This window comes from Pelodiscus sinensis, chromosome 20, assembly GCF_052426305.1.
Source record: "Pelodiscus sinensis isolate ZL-2025 chromosome 20, ASM5242630v1, whole genome shotgun sequence".
In the NCBI taxonomy this organism is placed as follows: Eukaryota; Metazoa; Chordata; order Testudines; family Trionychidae; genus Pelodiscus; species Pelodiscus sinensis.
In genome coordinates this window covers 13,225,226-13,247,781 of record NC_143071.1, presented here as the reverse complement: position 1 = coordinate 13,247,781, position 22,556 = coordinate 13,225,226, and the positions used below count along the sequence as shown (strand labels likewise).

The following is a 22,556-nucleotide window of genomic DNA, read 5'->3' as shown; positions in this document are numbered from 1 at the left end:
AGGATTCTGCCAAATCATTTTGATCAATTTCACACCCAAAAAAGGCTTTTTTAATTGGTCAGTTTCATGGTTTCATGTTTACATCTGAAATTTCAGTGTTGTGACTGAGACTCCCAACCCAAATGGTACCTGGAGGTGGATCTGATCATCCTCCAGTGGTCCTGCAGGAGAAGTGGGGGGAGGACAGGGACAAATCCTGTCCCTGCCCCAAGCCGGAGGGGACTCACAGCTAGGAGCCCCCTTGATCAGGGGGCTCCCAGCAGCAGGGGGAAATTGGACCCATGTGCACTTGATCAGGGGCCTCTCAGCAGCAGGGGGAAATTGGACCCAGCCTGCTTCAGTTGCAGGAACATCTGGTGCTGCTGCCCAACCCTGGAACTTCTTGTGGTAGGAGGAGGCTCTTGGAAGTGGATCCTATCTGCCTCTGAGAATGACTGTGCTGGAGAAGGACAAGTCCTGTCTCTCTCCAGTCCAGTAGGAACTTACAGCGAGGAGCTGCTGGGATGGGGTGCTGACAATAGCAAAGGAGAGATCACATTTCAGGGGGAAGGGCTTGTTTCATGATCCGTGATGTGTTTTTCATGTGAAATTGGTAGGGTCCTAACCATGGAGTATCACCTGTGTGTAAAGGCTGGTGTAAGGAAGTGCTGATCAGGCTCATAGCATCGCTGATAAAAGAGCAAGCAGGACCGTAGAAGTGGAAAGCATTGTGTCTTCAGTCCTTGCACCTCTAACATGCCATTCCCTTGCACTGAACAGGCAGGGAAGATCTACAGCGAACTGGATATGGCGAAAATGAATACGAAAGTCATGTCGGAGATTTTAAAGGAAAATGTGCCTGGCTGTGAGAATCTTGACGATATGGTGCTCTTACAGGTGCGGTGGAACATATTTGCTAGGAGTTTGTGGATGGCTTGGTGGTGGTTCATTTAAAAAAATATACCTTGTGCCCATCCTTGTTATGTCTGGGTTCATATTGCATAATGAAAACAAATGTCTGTTTTCAACCTTTGGTGTTGATCTAGCTTTCCCTTGCCTCTATTGTCTCCGCCTGCTAGGAAATCAGGCAGAAAAGGACAAGTGCACCTTGCAATGAAAACTCTAGCACTAGTGGACTGATGGGGGAATGAATTTATAGAGTGGGGAATCGTCCCTCAAGATTGTCCTGCCGCTCAGACCCAGGTGTTCAGTTCGGAGAGCAAAAACACGTCAGCTGAATGCAACTACTGCATGGAAAAACAGTGATAAGATCATTGTAATAGTAAGGTCCCAGGCCTTTCAGGGCTCTGTGCATCATCACCAGTACTTTGAAGACAGACCGAGAGCCAGTGCAGAATGTAGAGTGCTGGTTTTAAGTGCTCAAAGATGAGCAGTTGTGGTGTTTATTAGCTGCAGTTATGTATAGACTTCAAGTTCTGTTTGTCTAGCCTGGAGATGACAAGACTGAGGCATTGTCTCCAGCATCTTCTTTTCCTAGTACAGGTTGTACCTTCCTTAACCGGGACTCCCTGGTCTGACAATATCCATAGTCCAGCATGGACCATGGATGTTCCTGGACCACAGAATCCAAGAACAGGGACGTCTGGTGGCAGGGCAGGAGTGTGTTAGGGCGCACTGGCAACCCTCTTTGTGAGTTGGGGGAATTGGTGGCACCGCAGGGATCTCCGGCCCTAGCCACAGAGCTCCAGCCCCGGCCGCGAAGCCAGGCAGGTGTGCAGCCTTGGTCCCGGCAGTAGAGCCTGGTGGTTGCAGCTCTCTTCCCCGGCCGTGGCATTCCACTCTGGCAGCAGCAGAGCTGGCAGCATCTAGAGAGGCTCGCGGGGCTGGGGCAACAGTGGGGCCAGGCTGGACCCCTAACCCGGTGGCAGCACAGGCCAGGATGGGGAGGGACCTTCCCTGGTCCTGCAAATCCCCTCCTTCGGGACCAGTGAGGTCTGCAGGGTGCCAAACCAGTGAGGTCCAACCTGTACTAGTTTTTCTACATATACGCTGAATTTTTCAGTGCCCACTTTAGAAGCAAAATCCTAATGCCTCCGCAATGTAATTATTGTCTACCCATGGAAACCCTGGACTCAGCCATCTGTTCACAAGGATCATATAAACTTGGTCCTCATTCTGGACATAGAAGGTTAACTGCTTTACCAGTAAGTATCACTCTTAATGGGTGAGGCTTACTGGTTCCAGTTAACTGCTAGGGGCTGGAGTAGCTTCCTGCCTGCCCTGGGCAGGGGGCTTCTCCAGCTCTGTGGGGCCCACAGCAGGCAGGGGCTGTTTTGGCCACCTGGCTGGAGCAACCCCTGCCTGTGGAGGGCCTGGCTTCCCCACCACAGGTTACACGCTGGCTCCCCGGGAGCAGGGCTGGCTGCAGAGCCTGTACTGAAGCCTCCCCACTAGGAACTGAGTTTTATACTGCAACGCCCGCAGCACGCATAACTGTGTAACTGCTAAGAATTTTAGTGATTACACAGTTACCTGTTTAAACGACTTTTTTCATCCCTATTCCTCATATGGGCTATGTCTAGACTGCAGGCGGATCTTTCGAAAGAGAAATCCGCTTTTTTGAAAGAGCGCACCCAGCCAGTCTGGATGCTCTCTTTCGAAGATGGCCTCTTTACATTGAAGAACGCCTTCTTTCGAAAGAGGAACTTTCGAAAGAAGGCGTTCTTCCTCGTGAATCGAGGTTTACCGCCATCGAAAGAAAAGCCGCGTTCTTTCGAAATAATTTCGAAAGAACACGGCTTGAGTCTGGACGCAGGGGAAGTTTTTTCGGGAAAAGGCTACTTTTCCCGAAAAAAACCCTGAGTCTGGACATGGCCATGGTTCCCTTGTTTTAAACTTGTCTTCAAATACTGGCATGAGGAAACTTTCTGTTAATGAGACTTTTTTACTCTGCCTTCACTTGGTTTGGAGGAGTAATCTACCTTCTAGCAATTTCTTTGGACATTCCATCAGTTGGCCAACAGAAAATTCTCCCTGATCCAGGGGAATCTTCTACTAGTGTGGGCTGGTATACTGGCTCTTGGGCCATCCCACCCACCCTCAGCCTCCACTGCAGGATGCACAGCAGGAAAATAGAGGTCCCTGGCTGAAATATGTTATTTGGGGAACCTGTCCCAGAACTGGAGGTGACCAAAATTGTGTAAAGCCACCAGATGCCAGGATGCAACATAAATTCATTTAAAAAAAAGGAAGTAAAATCCATTCAAAGGAAAATCTATAACTATGCAATTTCTCAATGGCAAGGAGTAGGTCTCCATCTGCTAATTACTGCACTTTTAAAAAAATAAGTCTCATGTCATAGACTTCTGCTATAATATTTATGAGCTGTTGCATTCAAGCTCTAAAACTATATGGTTTTTTTTTTTAATTCCACAATTAAATATTGACGACATCTGGCCCCAGCTCTATAGACTGTAGATTTTTCAAGATTCGAGTTGCAAGAGAAGCCTTTACAAATCTCTCTGGTAAATAACATTTTCTTATTAAGGTTGTCTGCATAAATAATTATTATAGTCACAATAGACTTAATGGCTCCTCTGAAATGAAGCAGAGCTTAAAAAATTCCCTGGTGTGCATTATAAAATAATCTGAATGCACATTGACTGTACACAGTAATTATGACTGAAAAAAAGCGGAGAACTTCACCCAGTAAATAAGAGTAATTTAAAACATTATCTCAACTTTCATGTTCTTCATGTTAATTTTCTCTCCCAACTCACATAAAAATATTGAAAAAAAATATTTTAAAACAGTGTAAAGGGGTTAGTCCAATAAACTTAGCCCAATAAACACCAGGGGTCTGTAGCTAAAGACTTGTCTTCATGGCTGCGGACATGGACGCTGTGTGGGTCAATCTTCCAGCATTTGATTAAGCAGGTCTAGTAAAGTTGGTTTAAATTGGACCCTGATAGTGCCCCTGTTGACTGCGGTACTCCTCACTGTCACAAGGAGCAAGGGAAGTCGACGAGAATATTTCTCCCTCGACCTCCCAGTGTTGGGCTGCCCCAGGAAATCGTCGTAAGGTACGTCGACTCCAGCTACGCAGTTGTTGTAGCTGAAATTGCGTATCTTACATCGATTTTTTTCCACCAGTGTAGACCTGGCCTAAGTTCTTCACTCATCTTAAGGGGAAACAAAGTAAACAAAAAGAAAGATAGAGATCCCACAAAAACATGAAGAGTACAAACCTGTGTCAGCAATGACTTAGGCCTCAACTCCCACATTTATTGTAGATGGGAGCAGCAATCTTAACGAGCATGGAGTATGATCTAATGGATAGAGCCAAGTAATGAGTCAGGCCTTCTAGATTCTCTTCCTGTTTCTGCAATCATGTCACTGTGTGGCCTTGAACAAGTAGTATGACCTCTCTTTGTACTTCAGTTTACATAGCTGTGCAATGGATACAGACCTGCCAATGCAGGGGGGTGGAGGCAATTGTCATCAGCAATGCCCATAGTCCCGAGCCCTTTAAATTGCTGCCGGAAAGTCGCTGTGGCACTCCAAAAGACTCTCAGATCTGTCTGGGGAGACAGGGGTTTCCGTGCACTCCAGGCAACGCTGGCGGGAGGGTGCTGTGGTCTAGACGGTGCTGAGGGCTGGCTGCCCTCAGCCCCGCCCCTTCTCCTCTCAGCCCCACCCCTTCTGGGAGCATAGAGCTGTCCCCCCCATCCCCACCAAGCCCCTGGTCCCAGCATGGCTATTGGCTCCCCTGAATGGCTATTACAGTGCTTTCTAACCTCACAAACCTGTGAGATTCTGTTCCGTATCTTCATCAACGATTTAAATATTGGCATAGAGAGTACGTTTATTAAGTTTGCAGATGATACCAAGCTGGGAGGGGTTGCAACTGCTTTGGAAGTAATAATTCAAAATGATCTGGACAAATTGGAGAAATGGTCTGAGATAAACAGGATGAAGTTTAATAAGGACAAATGCAAAGTGCTCCACTTAGGAAGGAACAAACAGTTTCACACATACAGAATGGGAAGCGACTGTCTAGGAAGGAGTACGGCAGAAAGGGATCTAGGGGTTATAGTGGAACACAAGCTAAATATGAGTTAACAGTGTGATGCTGTTGCAAAAAAAGCAAACATGATTCTAGGATACATTAACAGGTGTGTTGCGAGCAAGACATGAGAAGTCATTCTTCCACTCTACTCTGTGCTGATTAGGCCTCAGTTGGAGTATTGTGTCCAGTTCTGGGCTCCAAATTTCAAGAAAGATGTGGAGAAATTGAAGAAGGTCCAGAGAAGAGCAACAAGAATGATTAAAGGTCTAGAGAACATGACCTATGAAGGAAGACTGAAAGAACTGGGCTTGTTTAGCTTGGAAAAGAGAAGATTGAGAGGGGACATGATAGCGGTTTCCAAGTATCTAAAAGGGTGTCACAAGGAGGAGGGAAAAAATTGTTCTTCCTGGCCTCTGAGGATAGAACGAAAAGCAATGGGCTTAAACTGAGATTTAGGTTGGACATTAGGAAAAAGTTCCTAACTGTCAGGGTGGTTAAACACTGGAATAAATTGCCTAGGGAGGTTGTGGAATCTCCATCTCTGGAGATACCTAAGAGTAGGTTAGATAAATGTCTATCAGGGATGGTCTAGACCCGTGGTCCCCAACACGGTGCCCGCGGGCGCCATTGCGCCCGCGGGGGCATTTGAATGCGCCCGCCAGGTGCTCGGGGCTGGCCTGGCCCCGGGCACGTGGCGCGGCGCTTTCGGGGAGCGTCGGCCAAGGGCGCGCGGCGCTTGCGTGGGGGAGCGCCGGCCCCGGGCGCGCGGCGCTTGCGGGGGCGGGGGCCGGCCCTGGGCGCATGGCTATGGGGGGGCCCCGGGCGTGTGGCTATGGGGGGGGCCGCCCCCGGGCATGCGGCTATGGGGGGGGGCGCTCCCGGGTGCGCAAGTGTCCCCGCCCCCTGGCGCCCAGCGGGTGAACAGTCACGCCCCCTGGCGCCCGACAACCTCAAAAGGTTGGAGACCACTGGTCTAGACAGTACTGGGTTCTGCCATGAGGGCAAGGGACTGGACTCAATAACCTCTCAAGGTCCCTTCGAGTTCTGTGATTCTATGATTTTCACAGGAATGCAAACTAGACACAGGGGTTAGATCAAGAAGGTAAGCAGAAATCCATGTCTCAGAGCCCAGGCTTACAGATTCAAGCTTGCGCTACAGCACTAGAAATAGCTGTGGAAATGTTTGGACGTGGGCTGGAGCTCTGGCTCTGAAGACTGTAGACTCTGGCTCTTAGACTCGCTGCTGCTTGCCATGTAGACGTACTGTTAGTTCTGCTGCTCTAGAGGAGCAAAGTAGCCTTCCTGATGCTTTGGCCAGCCAGTGGAAGATTTCCTCTGTGCAGGGAATCCCTAAGGGGCAGCTCTGTTTTCCCCCTTCCGAATCCCTGGGGTAATGGATATTACTGTGTGGAAAGAGGATAAAGAAGGGGCATATCCATGCCCTAGCTGCTACGGTGGACCTTCAAGGCCAGAGACAGATAGACTGACTCCAGGATCCACTGAGGGTCACCTCTTCACAGAATCCTCCTCTCCAGAGCAGCACTTAGCAGTCTTTGACTGACACTCGCGACCACGAGGCCAGAGGATCTCATACATAGAACCTCGGGGAAAGGCCACTGCAAAGGGTTGTTAGAATGTCTCTGCCTATTTTCAGTTGATTTCTGGGAGGGTTTTAGAAGGGCGTATTGCAAAGTCTGCGGAAGTACAAGCAGATCTGCCTGTTGGCACTTAAAACTCCATACACCAGGTGTCCTTAATCCAGGAACACCTGTTGTACAGTGGAGGAAACGGCTCTGCGTGCTGCCACTCCCCCGCTTCCCCCCACTGGAGGAACAACCCTGTGCAGAGCCACTTTCTCTGAGGCGTGTCCTCACCACTCCCATAGTGATGGGGAGCCATGCCTGGGAGCGGCAAGGAACGCAAAGCAACATGTGCCCCAAGAGTGGGGCAGCAGGTAAGCGCTCCACCCCTGCACCATGCCCAGACCCTGCAGCGTCCTCCCTGACCTGACAAAATCTTCAATCCAGCATACCCTGGGTTGCTGGATTAAAGAGGTTCAAGTGTAGTTAAATTATTGGCCCGGATAGGCGCAGGGAGTGAATTTCACCATTCATAAAGAAGTCATCAAGAAGCTCATTCCTTTTACATGTGTTTTATGACTGTAAATCCCAAGATCCTTATCAAAGCAAAGTGCCTAAAGAAACAAGTGCAAGTTGAAATATGTTTTCTTTGCATTTCAACGTAGGTCACTCAGTTCAAGGGACTTTGTCGTTCCACAATAGTAGTTTCATTTAAATGTGTATAGAACAGAGTCCTTTGCTAAAAGAGTTGCATGCTTTAGGTCTTAAAAGGAGAATTGTTTTTAACCAGGTGTCACCCGAGATCCAGGCTAGTCAGATTAAGTGAAATATAAATCATGGAGTAAAATATAACAGCACAAGTCATGGCTTTGTGGCATATCTCTGCCTAGAGTTGCACTTGCACAGATACATCTGAGGCTAAAAAAACCATTGTGGACAAGACCTAAGACATTTGAAAACAATAACTCCCAAAATATTAAACTGGCTGCAATAACCATCATTAATAGAGCCATTGAAGTTCTTCTATCAACTCTAGCAGCCAGTGAGAGTTGGGAACAAGCAAAGCTACTGGACAGACCCCTTGTGGGGACAGTGGAAAATGAGACCAATTCTTTGGCTGATGTAAACTATCACAGTTCTATTGACATTGCTGGGTTTTGTACCAGCTGATGATCCGGCCCTGGGAATGCATAATAAACATTTCTAATTTCAAAGTGTCAAGCGTGCATGCACCTTTTTCTGAGGAAAATCTGGCACATTTGTGATTTGAAATAAGACATAAAAAGGGCTTTGTTTAAATTCTTGTAAAATTTCCCTTTGTTATCAGGTTGAAAATCACTTCTGAGCTGAGAGAAGGCCCAAAGTCTATACATTGATTTAAAGCCCAATTTTACAGACTTGCTTAGGACCTATTTGCCATATAGTCCTTGTTCTGCAATTCTGAACAGAAGTGAATTTCACCCTGAGAAATGTAGTTGGGTATGCACACCTTTGGAGCTAAAATGGGCCAATTTTACAACAAAACCCAGATCATTTCTATATGAAAATGGAGAAAATAACCCCCCTTTCCTCCACTCCCTCCTCTTCCTTAATCAGAGTCTGTATTTGCAAGTAAATCATGGAAAAACTGGTGGCAGAGAAGGGGGAGTTAAGTTCTTGATGCAAGAATACCCATTTCTTTGAACCTGCTGTCAAAGGGAAATCAATGAGAGAGAGGGATGTGAAAGCAAATTACTAGTAGCTCTAGTTCTAATTGCTAGTAGAGCAAAATTCCGCTCAGTGAAATTGTGAATGATACCAATTGATCCTGATGGGTTTGAGTCACCTATAGAATTGAGACGGATTTGATTCAGAGACTTGATTCACAATCCCCCCAGAATGAGGAAGCCAGGTCTGCACCTTTGTGTCATGAATCTGTTCTCCAAGCTATGATTTTTCTCTCTTCCTTATAATGAGCCTGCTTCTGCCTCCCTCCCCCATCCCCACAATGTCTATTGTAAGAGCCCTATTGATTTCCATGGGCTTTGGATCAGACCCAGTAATGAAGTCCAGGAAATGCCTCTTCCTTCACCCCACCCCAATCTGCAGTTATAAGTCACCTGGCTCTTCTGAGGATTGTTTTAATTGTTCTGAATTGCTCGCTGGAATTCTAATTGGGAATTCTTCAAGTACTGGTCCCTATGGGTATGTCTACACTACAAAGTTAATTTGAACTAATGGACGTTAGTTCGAATTAACTTTCATAGGCGCTAAAGTAGCGCTCCGCTAGTTCGAACTTAATTCGAACTAGTGGAGCGCTTAGTTCGAACTAGGAAAACCTCATTTTACGAGGATTAAGCCTAGTTCGAACTAGCTAGTTCGAATTAAGGGTTGTGTAGCCCCTTAATTCGAACTAGTGGGAGGCTAGTCCTCCCCAGGTTTCCCTGGTGGCCACTCTGGCCAACACCAGGGAAACTCTACTGCCCCCCTCCCGGCCCCGGACCTCTTAAAGGGGCACGGGCTGGCTACGGTGCCCGTGCCAGGTGCAAGCCTGCCAGCACCCAGCCAGCAGACCCTGCACCTGGCACGGATCGAGCCACCCACCCGATGCCCCCCAACCCTCCCCCTCTTCCTGGGACCAGGCTGGCGGCTCCCGGGAGCTTTCCCGGGACTGCAAGAGGCGGGCACCCGCCTGGGCTAGTGCAGACATCGTGGACTTCGTCCACGATCTCTGCACTAGGCACAGGAAAGTGGCCGGCTAGGGCAGGAGAGCTGCCAGCCTGGCCACCCAGGAGCAGGTGTGCAAGAGAATCAAGGGGGTCCAGTGAGACCCCCGACCCTGAGCCCTGAGCTTAGAATGTCAGTACTGGGTCAGACCAAAGGTCCATCTAGCTCAGTAGCCTGTCTGCCGACAGCGGCCAACCCTAGGGACCCTGGAGGGGATGGACCGAAGACAGTGACCAAGTCATTTGTCTCCTGCCATCCCTCTCCAGCCTTCCACAAACCTTGGCCATGGACACCACTCCTATCCCCTGGCTAATAGCACTCCATGGACCCAACCTCCATCACTTTATCTCACTTCCCTTTAAACTCTGTTCCAGTTCTATCCTTCACAGCCTCCTGCAGCAAGGAGTTCCACAGGTTGTCTCTTTGCTTTGTGAAGAACAACTTTCTGTTACTAGTTTGAAGCCTGCTACCCATTACTTTCCTTTGGTGTCCTCTAGTCCTTCTTTATGGGAACTAATGAAGAACTTTTCTGTATGCACCCGCTCCACCCAACTCCTGCTTTTAGAGACCTCTATCCTGTCCCCCCTCCGTCTCCTCTTTTCTAAGCTGAGAAGTCCCAGTCTCTTTAGCCTCTCTTCATATGGGACCTGTTCCCCACCCCTGATCATTTTAGTTGCCCTCCCCTCTCCCTGCCTCTCTTTTTCCCTCTCCCACCTCCTTTTCCCAGTCTCCCCCAGTTTTGTTCAATAAAGACAGATTCCATTTTGGAAGACACGTTATCTTTATTTTGTACATCAGGAAGGGGGACTAGGGAAGGGTAAGTGGAAGGAGGTGAAGGAGGAATGGGGCACGAGCCCCCGATGGGGAGGACTGGGCTGGCTCTGCGGGCTTCTGGGGGTGGAACCTCTCCTGCAGCTCCCCAATTGCTCCCTCTCCCCAGATGGCAGCCTGCGGCAAGTGTAGCCGGGCTGATGGCCGAGTGCTGTGATGTGCCCAGTGTGGGTAGTCTGGGCACTCCAAGCCAGGACTGCTTTGCAAGCGGGGCACCCCTGAAAACTGTCTGTCCGGGGTGGGGGTCGAGACCCTTTAAGCACAGCCCTCGGCTAGCCTGAAACAGCATCTCCACGCTCTTAAGTCGTCCTCTGATGCCCTGCCGGCACTGCTTCCGGCCATCCTTAAGCGCGGTTCAGGGTCCACTTAATGTGGACATGCTAGTTCGAATTAGCAAAACGCTAATTCGAACTAGTTTTTTAGTCTGGATCCATTAGTTCGAATTAGCTTAGTTCGAATTAACTAATTCGAACTAAGTTAGTTGGAATTAACATTGTAGTGTAGACATACCCTATGTGTATTCCATTGTGGGCACTCAAGCGCCTGGGACTGAAGAATTTTGAAAGCGGTGTCCATTGTCCTGCACTTCTTGCCTCTGACTGAGGAAATAAAGGTGGGGTGGACCGGTTGCTGCTCCAGTGTCTTCTCGCTGCCTCGTGATCCAAGTTGGAACCTCCAGTGGCCAGAGCTTTGGCTTTCTTCTTTATCTCTGAAAATAGGTTTAGCGATCTGTGAATAGTTTGCATATTCTAGAGTTTTGAAGTTTCTCTCTGATAGTTTAGTAGTTTTTAGTTAGTCTGTCAGCCTCCCTGAGCTAGGTAGCGCCCTTCCCGCTCCTTCCCCACCAATGGACTTGGTATTGGACTAAGCCTACTCTGGGCTTTTTGCCCACGATCCTTCTCAGTTAGCATTGCTGTTTTTTGCTGACTGAGAGAGATCACTGTGAGGTGCAGTATCTGCTGTTCATTCCCCAGCTGTACCTGGGAACTTTGCCTTAGGTCACAACTGGATCTAGCAGGCCAGGTAATTACTGGAATGAGTTACCTAGGGAGGTGGTGGAATCTCCGTCCCTAGAAATTTTTAAGTCCCAGCTTGACAAAGCCCTGGCTGGGATGATTGAGTTGGGATTGGTCCTGCTCTGGGCAGGGGGCTGGACTTGATGACCTCCTGAGGTCTTTTCCAGTGCTTGGATTCTATGATTATATGAATTCTACCCCCTTATACATTGGCTTGACTTAGCAAAGGTGGCTACCTTCACATGGTGTCTTGCTGGGAGAGCAGGGAGTATTTTCATAAGCATGAAGCCATGTCTTCCTCATAACCCTCTTTGAAGAAGTAAGACCCAGGCCAGTCTAAATTCAGTCCAAGATAACTTAGTATGGCCTGAGTCTCAGAGGCATGAGAAGAAACCCCACAATTGTGGCATTAAACTGTGTACTTGTCAAATCAGCAATCTGAGCACCATGGTAACTTTTCCCCCCAAAGAGATATCGCCCCGGTCATCATGGAAGAATCCCCATCAGCGTTTCCTTTCTCCCTTCCACACCAGACAGGACGAGCACTACCAGTGTATTCCTGTTAGGTAAAGGAGCTCACATGGACAACTGCACAGTGCAAGGTACCTGGACATCTCCAGTGTCCAGGGTGCACATCGAGAGCTATGTGCAGCTCAAAGGCCTGTGAAACCTTTCTCCTTATTCAAGAATTGTGTGGTCATTATGTCACACATCTCAATCGCCTTTTATGTAACGAAGAGGGAGAAGTGAGATCTGCCGCCCTGTGTGCAGAAGCGCCAAGTCCGTGGAACTGGTGCGTCAGCAATCGGATTATCTTTTTGGCAATTTACCTCCCAGGAATCCAGAATGAGCTAGCAGGCTCTTTCAGCAGCCACATTGTAAGCCACAAGTGGAAGCTTCACGATGCTGTGGTAAATAGGGATGTGAAAGTGTAAACTTCTATGTGGTTAACCGATGGCCTCATTGGTTAACTTTCATGGTTACATGCATCTTCCCTTCCCCCCCCCCCACACTGCTGCCTTTGATACAGAGGCAGTGGTGAGGGGAGGGGGGCAGCAGCTCCAAGAGAGCCAGTATGTGTGGGGAGCCTGTTTAAAAGCTGGCTCCCAATATGCACTGGATCCTGGGGAGTCCCCTCCCCCCCGCCGCGTGTAAACACATTTACCTAAATAAACCCGTTTTCACATCTCTAGTGGTAAACAATATTTTTGCTTTAGGGGGCATGCCTCACCAGAAATGAGGCTGAGTTATGAGTTGGGGTGGGAGTGCTGGGCCTGATGATAGCAATGATTAGCTGCATTTTATAGGAGATTTCCCCCAAAGGGACTTGTGAATGACCCATAAGGGATTTGAGGATCATCTGTTAAACTGTATGTGGTCCTGTGAATTGGTGCATTATCCTTGTGTCTCCAGCTCCCAAAAGTTTTATAATTCTCCCAGCCTGACAAACCACGATGATGATGGCCTTTCTTTTTTTCCCTCCTGGGAAGAAACTGTACAAGACGTGTCGGGTGATGCAGGAGAGGATTGTGGAGCTGCTGCTGGCAGTGCAGAATGAAGATGTGGTAGCTGAATTAATACAAGTGAATGAAGAGCTGAATAACGTTCTCCTGGGACATGAAAGGTAAAGATATTGGTGAAGCCAGAACCTGTCTTTTCTTGTTTGGTCTTGGTAACAGGTTCTCCTGAGTGGGCCGACCAAATCTGATTCGTTTTTTAAACACTAATGCGTGTATGGCGCAGTTCAGGGCAGGTGCACTGTATCCAGTGCACCCTCTAAGATTTTCCATCTGTGAGCAGAGTGAGTTTTGTCATGTGCACTTGTTTGGGTGTGTACCACTGTGTCACCCACCGGTTACTAAGGATATGTCTACACTAGCCCCCTTGTTTGAACTAGGGAGGCTAATGTAGGCATTTGAAATTGCAAATGAAGCCCGGGATTTAAATATCCCTGGCTTTATTTGCATGTTCCCGTCCAGTCGCCTGGAATGAGGTGTAACAGTTAATTCGAAATAAGGACTTAGTTCGAATTACCATTTCACTGCCCCTTGTAGCCGCGGGCAGTTACTTTGGACTAGTGGAATTTCAAAATGGCAACCGGACGGGAACATGGAAATAAAGCCCAGGATATTTAAATCCCGGGCTTCATTTGCAATTTCAAATGCCTACATTAGCCTCCCTAGTTTGAACTAAGGGGTTAGTGTAGACATACCCTAACAGAATTACTTACACACACACACACACACACACACACACACACTCTCTCTCTCTTTTTAAATAGTTATGCAAGAAAAAAAATGGATAATTAACAAGGTGTATGAACCTGCATATACCCGCTCTGAAAAACACCCAGCTTGCTGGCCTCTGCCCCCAACACACGCTGTGCGCGCTCCACTGCCTGTGCCCGGTTAGGACCACACGGAGCCAGCTGGTACCTGTGTAGGCCTGGCCAACTGCCTACCCCCACATACACCTGTGGTTGTACCCCATCTTGCAGTCTGCCTCCACATATGCACCTGTATATATACCAGGGCCATGCTATCTGCCCCAAACACAAACAACCAGTACCTGGGCCACAAACCAAGCACCACTGCCCAGAAACCTGTGCCCAGCCCCACATTACACCTGTTCTCCCCCTCCCTCCCAGAATTTACCTGCACCCAGTACCTCCCACCACCACCGAGGCATCGGCAGATCCTTTATGCCTCGTGAAACGCTGTGTCGACAGACAGCTGATCGGCACAGCGCAGCGCCCATTTTGATGTAAATGAATGTGCCTCTTCAGCATTGTCTACACTGGGTGTTTTCAGATCCGCAATTTGCATTGGGTGCGGCTCCATGCGTAATAACCCTGGCGGAAATTGCAGTGTAGAAAAGGCTCAGACGTTTTATCCCTATGTAATCTGACTTAAAACATTCAAGGATTCCAAGCTTGTATGTACAATGTACCCACTTCTGGATAACAGCGCTGCAGAACACCCACCCAAAGGCCAGAGCAGACTCGACTCTGCTTCAGTGTGGATTTATTGACTTGGAAAAACCTGGTGATTTCTATGCTGAGCAATTGTAGCATCCCTTCAGCTGTACCCGCCGATCTGTATCAGCTGAAACAATTCCTTTGTTGTGCCTTGCACAGATGCATGGTTAATCCAGCCTCACCCCTAGGATGTTTCCTTCAAGGCCCATCCGTGAGGTATTGTGAACAGAAAGCTTTGCCATTTTTAAAAATCAAAATGTTGCCTTCATGACATCCTGAAAGTTAATGAGTTGCCAGAAAATTGTATTTTGTACTGCCATTCCTCTGGCTACATCTTAGTTACTATGGCGTATGACGTAAAGAATGATCTCATTAGAAGCAACAACTTAATGAGTATATTGCAAGCCTTATCTCTCTTTCCCTCCACCTTGCCAGCTTGCAGAGCATGTTATCACTTTTGCAAATGTTTCAGGGTATAGAATATGTGCTTAAGTTTTTGCACAAATGTCTTATCTCTGTCTCACAAATGCTCTTGCTAGTGAAACCAGTGAGTGAGTAGTAAACTTAAAAAACAACAAACAGTCTGGTAGCGCTTTAAAGACTAACAAAACATGTAGATGGTATCATGAGCTTTCCTCCTCCTCTTCCCCCTTCCCTTATTTATTCTTGGTTCTGGACTTCCAACACTCTGGTCATCTGAAGAAGTGGGCTGTGCCCATGAAAGCTCATGATACTGTCTACATGTTTTGTTAGTCTTTAAAGTGCTACCAGACTATTTGTTGTGTTTTAAGTTTTTCCTGTTACAGACTAACTCGGCTACCCCCTGAAACTTTTGAGTAGTAAACAACAGTCTTGTCCTCTCATACCTTTTCCAAATGCTGCAGCCAAACTATCATCATGTCTTCCCCTTGACATTCTCAGACTTCCATGCTGTTCTTCACAATATTGTTTCCCCCTGATTCGTGAACTTGGTGCCTACAGCTGCAGGTTATGTTTTGTAGTTCTCTCTTTAAAGAGGGGTTTTTCCACTACTCGCCTAAGGAAGTTTGTCACATTAGTAAAATACAGTGTTTCGTAAATCCACTTTAAACTAAATGTGGACCTAGAATCTTCAGAATACTGACAATTAACATTTTTCTTGAAAAGTTGAAACTTCCCCCTCAATTATGAATACTGGTTTTGGGGTATGCTTCAACAAATCCCAAGTGAAATAGTTCACTCGCTGATTGAAAGGGCAAAGCATTGCTGATAGGAGTGTGAAACTGGTTGGAAGACTGTGTTTTAGCATTCTCATGCAGTAGTGCCATGTACTTCTTGAACTGTCATTTCTGGTTGCATTGTACTTCCAAGCTGCTATATCGTTTTTCAGCTTGCTTGATTAATATTTACTACATGAGGATTTATGGCTTACTAGAGGAAATCCTGCATATATCCTTGAATACACAGGTATGTGAGATGCTAAAAATTAATTAGCTGTATCTGTTTTACATACATTTGAATGGCAGTATGAGAAGGCAAGTCGTGTTGCATTTCTTGTATCCGATTATTAATGAAGATTGTGCCGAGTCCCGGTGAAGTCAAGAACAATGATCTCTGCATAGACTAGCCTGCTGCATGTAACCATGGCTCTACTGCAATGGTTTGCAAAGTGTGGTCCTGTCTAGGCTGTGGGATCGGGGCTCGCCCCCCTCCCCACTGGTGCTCCAGTCCCGTGCGCCCGCCTGGCGAGGTTATAGCGTCAGCACCAACTTCCTGCTCTAGCGGGAAGGCAAGCCTCACAGGCTGGATCCAGGTCGCAGGGGGTGCTGCTCCCCTTCCCCCAACTGGAGGGAAAGCAGCGCAGGAAACCACATTTTCCATGCTACTCCCATTGGCCAGAATCTTGGCTGGAATCATAGTCAATAGCGCATTGGGGGGGGGGGGTGCCTGAGAGCGGTGTGGGGGCGGAGCCAGGTAAGCACCTCCAAACTACCCCACCTTCAGCCCACTCCTGCACCCTACCTCCCACCTAGACCTCGCACCATAACCCCTCCTGCACCTATTTTGTCGTCATGGTTGATTGGCTGGCAGTCTGCAGAAAGGTCTGCGTTGAATGGGGTGGACCATGAGCCAACAAGTTTGAGAATCGCTTCTCCAGTGGGTTTGACAACTCTATATTATAGATAAAGTAGCTTTCCTTAATGTCAAGTGACACAGGAATAATATTGTAAGCTTCTTGCTGAGAACACTGGTGTCTGTATGTGCATTTAGCTGGGTTTTGTTACATAGTTTTCTAAATGTTTTTGTAGGATCACACCTTTGCAGTAACTGCTGGATTCTTATGAATGACACTTTTTTTGAATGACTCACCTAGAGCATTTGAGACTAAATTGACAATGTACCATTTCCAACAGGTTCTCTCGAAACAGAGTCCGTTTCTTGGAGAATCAGAGAATCCAGCGTGAGCACACAGAGGTGAGTCGTTAATCCCATTCGCTTCTGGGTAAGAATCTTGCTAAGATTTTATAAACCAGAACTTTTCCTCCTTGTTGCAACTGACGTGGTTTTGTGACCTAAGGAATTATATTCGCTCACTGTTGGATTCAATCTGCTGTCTCCAATAGAGGATAATGTTGCTCTATTCATTTGCGAGAGTCACACTTACAGAATCTCATTTTGTAGCACCAGTATCAAATTACCTTCAAATTGAACATGGAGAATGGGAAAGGACAACTGAAAAGAAAAAGACAATCTATTCAAATGCAGTTTTATTACACCTCTTTTGCTGCAACGTGAATAGATTTGTTTCTTTTCATCTACGGCCTTATTTTTCACTTATTGTCTCTATGGGCATTTATGAAGTTGGAATTGAATTCTTACAGGCTACTTTTCTCTCATCATTGCTTTTATTTTATTAACCATTCTGGCCCAAATAATGACACATGTTTTATCTTGTACAGAGCCAAAATTAACTTGGTTTCATTTGCATTCTGCATGAGGCTGATTACATTGTCATGGTTGCAGTATAGTCCATAATTACTACAAGACTGTAGCAATCAATTTTGTTTTTCCCATGAAACACTACTATTAATGTCTTCCATTTGTAGTCAGATAGTCCATTTGTTGTTTCTGACAGATGGGCTAACAGTCCAAAATGACCCAGTTTGAAGATCTTGTAGCTCATTCCCAAATTTAAAATAAATTTGTTTTTGCTAGTGATAATAAACCACTATATCAAACGTGATTATGACTAATTCTCACTTTGTTTCATTTTTAACTCTATTAAGACACACATAGGCTTAAACTGCAGCAAGGGCAGTTTCAACTGACATTAGAAAAATTTTCCTGGCAGAAATAAATTGCTGGGAGAAGTTGTAGAATTTTTATCTCTGGAGATTTTTATGTACATATTGGCCAAAAGCTTGTCGAGGATGTACAACAAAATACTGAGTCCTGCCACGAGTGCAGAGGATTCGACTAAGTGACCTCTCAAGGTCCTTTCAGTCCTATGATACTATGTACACTAGACCTGAGTGGGAAACAGTTTTCCTGTCCTGTCAGAAATTTGAGATTTTTGAACATTTTATTACCCCGAATCAGGATATAAAATTAAAAAATTAAAAAAATTAAATGAAGATTTGAAAAAAATGGGTTGATTGAAATTTTGAAAATATCAAAATATATCATTTTGACAATTTCAGAACTTTTTTCAATGTTTTTTAAAAGGGGGCATTCAAAACCCGCAAAGAGTTACGGTTTTGATAAACTGGCGTTTTCCAAGAAAAAAAAATTCGTAGTAGAATTCTTGACCAGCTCTACCTTTCCTCAGTAATGTTCAGAATCTGATTTCAAATGTTTGTGTTATGGGAAAATAATAATTTAAATTGACTTTTTAACGTTTTCATCTTAGATCTATAGCAAACAACCATCTGCTCCGTCGTGTGATTTACTTGACATCAATTCAAGTTCTTCATTTCCCGTGTCAGCATTGGTGGGAAATGGCCCTGAGAATCCTCAGTTTTCAGAATTAAGTGAGTAAAATATTTGTATTTTCTCAGAAACATTAGGAACTTTGATATAAAATATTTCTAACCTTGTGGAGCTGGAGGCTATGCAGATGGAAATGAAAATAAATTGGTGTCACTGGGTTGGACTTACTGCCACAGTGCCTCCTGCTGGTCACTCTGGGAATTAGCTGTGTCCTCAGCAGAGTGCCCCCTTCTGGCCAGTGTCTCACCCATCATTGCTCCACACTCTGGACCTGTTTAAACCCCCGGATCACTGCTTTCTCTTCAGGACACTGCCCCCCATGCTGGTCTCTCATCCCCCTTCCGAGGGTATCAGCAGTCCTCTGCCTCACGCCTGCCTCAGTGGCCAACTGCAGCCTCAGTCTAGCTCTTTATCTGAGGGATGGGCAAGCCACAGTCCATAAAGGCCACTCCTCAGTGTGACTAGGTACAGTGCAAGGGGGAAGGAAGGGACCCAGGCCTACCCACTACTCTGGATCCTGGCGCAGAGACCCTGTGGTGGCAGCCTCGTCCCGCCCTCCTTTTCTCCCCCTCTATTGCTTCCTGTTCCCTAGGCAACTTCCCCTGTGACCCCGGCCCTTGTGTCAAGGCCTGCAGCCTGGGAGGTGTCAGGCTGTAGCCTCCCTTTCTATCTAGCTCCTCTGAGCCTGTGCAGCACGGCTCTCTCTAAGGGTACTTCCCTGGGAACCAGTCCTGCACCTTCCGTGGTCAGGCCCCAAATGCCCACTGCTCTTTTTTTCTCCTCACTTGGGAGCCAGGTCATTGAGAGATGGGGTTGTTTTTTTGGTTGTTTGTTTTTGCTTCTCACTTGTGTGTGTGGCTCCTGAATGATTTTTTTGTGGGTCAGTGGCCACCCACCCATAAAAGGTTTCCCATCCCGGCTCTATTGCAGGAGCTAAAAGTTATGTGGCTCTAGAGCGAACTCTCTAATCTCTCTCTGGTCTCAGTGCCATTGGATGAGACAAAATATCACACCCAGCAGGTATTTCGGTTACATTTCCTTAGAAGAATTTCCTATACGTGTGAGATGAAACAGAACGTAGGTAGTGATGAGAGAATTTGTGAATGTGCACAGCATCAAACAAAACATTGTCCTGCCTCCCTTCCCCCCCACACACACTATACACTGCAGGGGTATACATCTGAGGCTGGATAAAAGAACAACTGTAGCAAGCTGTATAAATATGAGGTTTTTGCATACATGCTGGCTGTGTCTACATTGGCACCCCTTTCCGGAAAAGGGATGCTAATGAGACCAGTCGGAATTGCAAAGTAGGAATAAGGGATCTTCCGGAGAAGGGCTTATTTTCCGGAAAATCGTGTCTACACTGGCGCTTTTCTCCGGCAAAAACCCCGAGCCAGAAAAAAGCGGCAGCCATGTAAATGCAAATGCCGCGGGGGATATTTAAATCCCCCGCGGATTTGCAATTCCGAAGTGTCTCATTAGCATCCCTTTTCCGGAAAGGGATGCCAATGTAGACACAGCACTTCTGAATGTAGTTTCGGAATGGCTCACAATCCATAAGAGTGTGTTACGTGTTCGTAGTGGGGATGTCAGCGTGTAGTCAACTGCATGATTAACAGATAATCCTAGGTTTATAGGTTAATCCTATCGACTACACATACTCCCCCCCCCCCTTGCTACCAGCAAGGGGTGGGGAAGCAGGAGCTGGTGCTCTTCGCCCCGTCCCCCACTGCTGCCTCTGATAGAGAGGCAGCAGTACGGAGGGTGGGGGTGACAGGCGTGTCATCAGTACTAGGCACATTAAGTGGCGGTTAATTAGCTAATTGAGCAATTGATGGAATTTCCATTGACTACTCAATTAGTTCATAAGGGGGGGGGGGGCGCTCGCTCCACTGCTGCGGCTCTGCAGTTTTAATATAGTAAAGAGCCGGGCACACAGGCAGCCCGCCTCTTATTACATTTAAAATGCAGAGCCACAGCAGGGTTAGCTCCTGGGGGTAGCGTGAGCCAGGACTAAGCAGCCCTGACTAAGCAGTCCTGGCTGGTGCCAGTTCCGGGACCACTGTGGCTCTGCCTCCCCTGCTCTCTTCCTGCTCCACACTGCGGAGACAGTGCTGGGGAGAACCAGCTTTTAAACTGGTTTCTCCCAGCTCCGGCTTCTGCTCCCTCTCCCCCGCCTCTGATTCAGCCGGTACACACGAGAAGCTGGCTTTTAAGCCAGCTCCCCGTGCATATCAGCTCATGTGGAGCTCCTTCCCCTTCCCTCCCCCCCCGCCCTCCCCGTGCTGCTGCTCCTCTATAAGAGGCACTAGTAGTGGGGAGGGGGGAGCCGATATGTGTGGAGAGCTAGCTTTTAAGCTGTCTCTCCATGCAAGCCGGCTCTGCAAAGCTGTCCCTCTGTTGTTGCTTCCCACAGAGGCAGTGAAGGGGGGCAGGCAGGAGCTGGTGATCGGGCGGGAGCAGCTTAAAAGCTGGCTCCCCATGAGCACTGGCTCCATGGAGCCACCTGCCTCTCCTTCAGCACTGCTGCTTCTATCAGAGGCAGCAGCACAGGGGAGGGCAAGAGGCAGTGAAGGCTACCGCAGAGCAGTAGACAGGGGCTGTGGACAGGGGCTGCTGCTGCCTCTGTATCAGAAGCAGCTGCAGGGCTCCTCTCATGGACCAGCTCCCGCCTGGCACCCCGCGCTGCTGCCTCTGAGACAGAAGCAGAAGCATGGAGAGGCAGGGAACTCCCTTGGACTGGGGCTGGGAGTGCAGTGGCTGCTGCCCTGGCCCCCAGGGACTATTGAATAATTGTATAACCGATAATATTCGGTGTGGTTACACAATTATTAAATTACACAGTATCTAACATCCCTAGTTTGTAGTGTTCATTCCAAAAACAAAGCAGCACTGTGGGCTGAACAAGAAAATCCTTGCAAGAGACAAATGCATAGCCAAATAAAAATGAACGAGAGAGTTCTGATTTAAACCTTTAAGGGAAGTAGAGCTGATTTATGATTGCATACTTAAGGTACTTTGTACAAAAATTGGTTGATGCGAGAGGTTGTGTTTTGAAATAATCTGCCTCCTCCATTATTAAATTGGGGATCGTTAATTTACAATGAAGCAATCTGTCATCCATGTCCAAGAACATCATATAACCCTGCACCTACCTAACAACTCTTGCTGGCACTAGTAGCTTGTTCTGTTGGTTCAGAAGGGAAAGGCATACTTATCCTTTCTGAACTTCCTAAGTATTTTCAAGGAGTCCCTTCAAATCTGCAACATTTGATTTGAGTTGGGAGAGGTAAGTACTCAGAATAAATGTATTGTTATCATACTAGACTAAGAAGTGGGTGGTTGTAAATAGGGATGTAAAAACTGCCTAAAAGGGTTAACTGGTTACATGATTTAACTGGTTAACCACCAGCTGCAGGTGGGGAGCTGCTCTGACCCCACTGGCCCATCACTGCCAGGGGGTCCTGCTGGCTGCAGGACCTCCTATTAACTGGTTATCTGGTAAGCATGTTGGTAAAGCCAACGCTTACCCAGTAATCAGGTAACCGTTTAAAACTAGGGATGTAAAAAGTTAAAATATGTTTTCTAATATGCATATTGCCACACTTTTTTTTCCTCTGGCAATTTAAAATATCAGGCAGAAATACAATGCTTTTTTTAAATCAACTCTACATTTCTTACCACTTAAAAGGCAGAATTATATTATCCCTAAATTAAATAGCTTCATCTTTGCTATGTATTTCAAAGCAATTGCACAACTTTGTCATTGAAGTTTTATACCCCTCAAAAATTTCTGATAAAAATAACCCAGCAAAGATGTAATTGTTTGCCAAATAACAGCCATGCAAGTTTTAATACCAGCTTCAATTTTAGATTGCAGATCTACAAGTGCTACAGAGCCAAGCAACCATCATCCTTTGCTCTACCCTCAGCTAAATTTACTAGCTACAGCAAACGCTCAACAGCCCTCGTAAGTAAAATGTTACCAAGAAACTGTAGATGTGGACAGCGTCATATTTGCTCTTTACATTGCTGCTCTGCCACATAGTTTTGGAAAGATCTGTGCATGTTTGGAACTACTTATGATTTGCACACTCATCCAGTAAAACAGAAGACAGGACTATGTAGCGCTTTAAAGACTAACAAGATGGTTTATTAGGTGATGAGCTTTCGTGGGCCAGACCCACTTCCTCAGATCAAATTGTGGAAGAAAATTGGCACAGCCATATATACCAAAGGGATACAATCAAAAAAAGTGAACACACATAAAATTGACAAATCAGATTTTAGAACAGAGACGTGGTGAGGGGGGGAGGTTAGTGTCTACGAGATAATGATATTAGGGGTGATAATTGGGGAAGCTATCTTTGTAATGGGTAAGGTAGTTAGCATCTTTGTTAAGGCCCATTCATAAAGTGTCAAATTTAAGCATGAATGACAGTTCTGAGGTTACCCTTTGTAGTCTG

General features: G+C 46.8%; 1 protein-coding gene across 2 annotated transcripts in view; it reads left to right on the top strand.

Moving 5' to 3' along the window:
* The window catches only part of TOM1L1 (target of myb1 like 1 membrane trafficking protein), a 50,622-nt gene that overhangs the window by 22,415 nt on the left and 5,651 nt on the right, over positions 1 to 22,556 (top strand). For both annotated transcript variants that reach the window (XM_075903824.2, XM_025185688.3), the window contains exons 7-11: positions 760 to 876; positions 12,632 to 12,765; positions 16,512 to 16,572; positions 18,008 to 18,128; positions 21,964 to 22,060. In XM_075903824.2, coding sequence (XP_075759939.2) covers positions 760 to 876; positions 12,632 to 12,765; positions 16,512 to 16,572; positions 18,008 to 18,128; positions 21,964 to 22,060 — 530 coding nt within the window. The remainder of the gene's footprint in view (positions 1 to 759; positions 877 to 12,631; positions 12,766 to 16,511; positions 16,573 to 18,007; positions 18,129 to 21,963; positions 22,061 to 22,556) is intronic.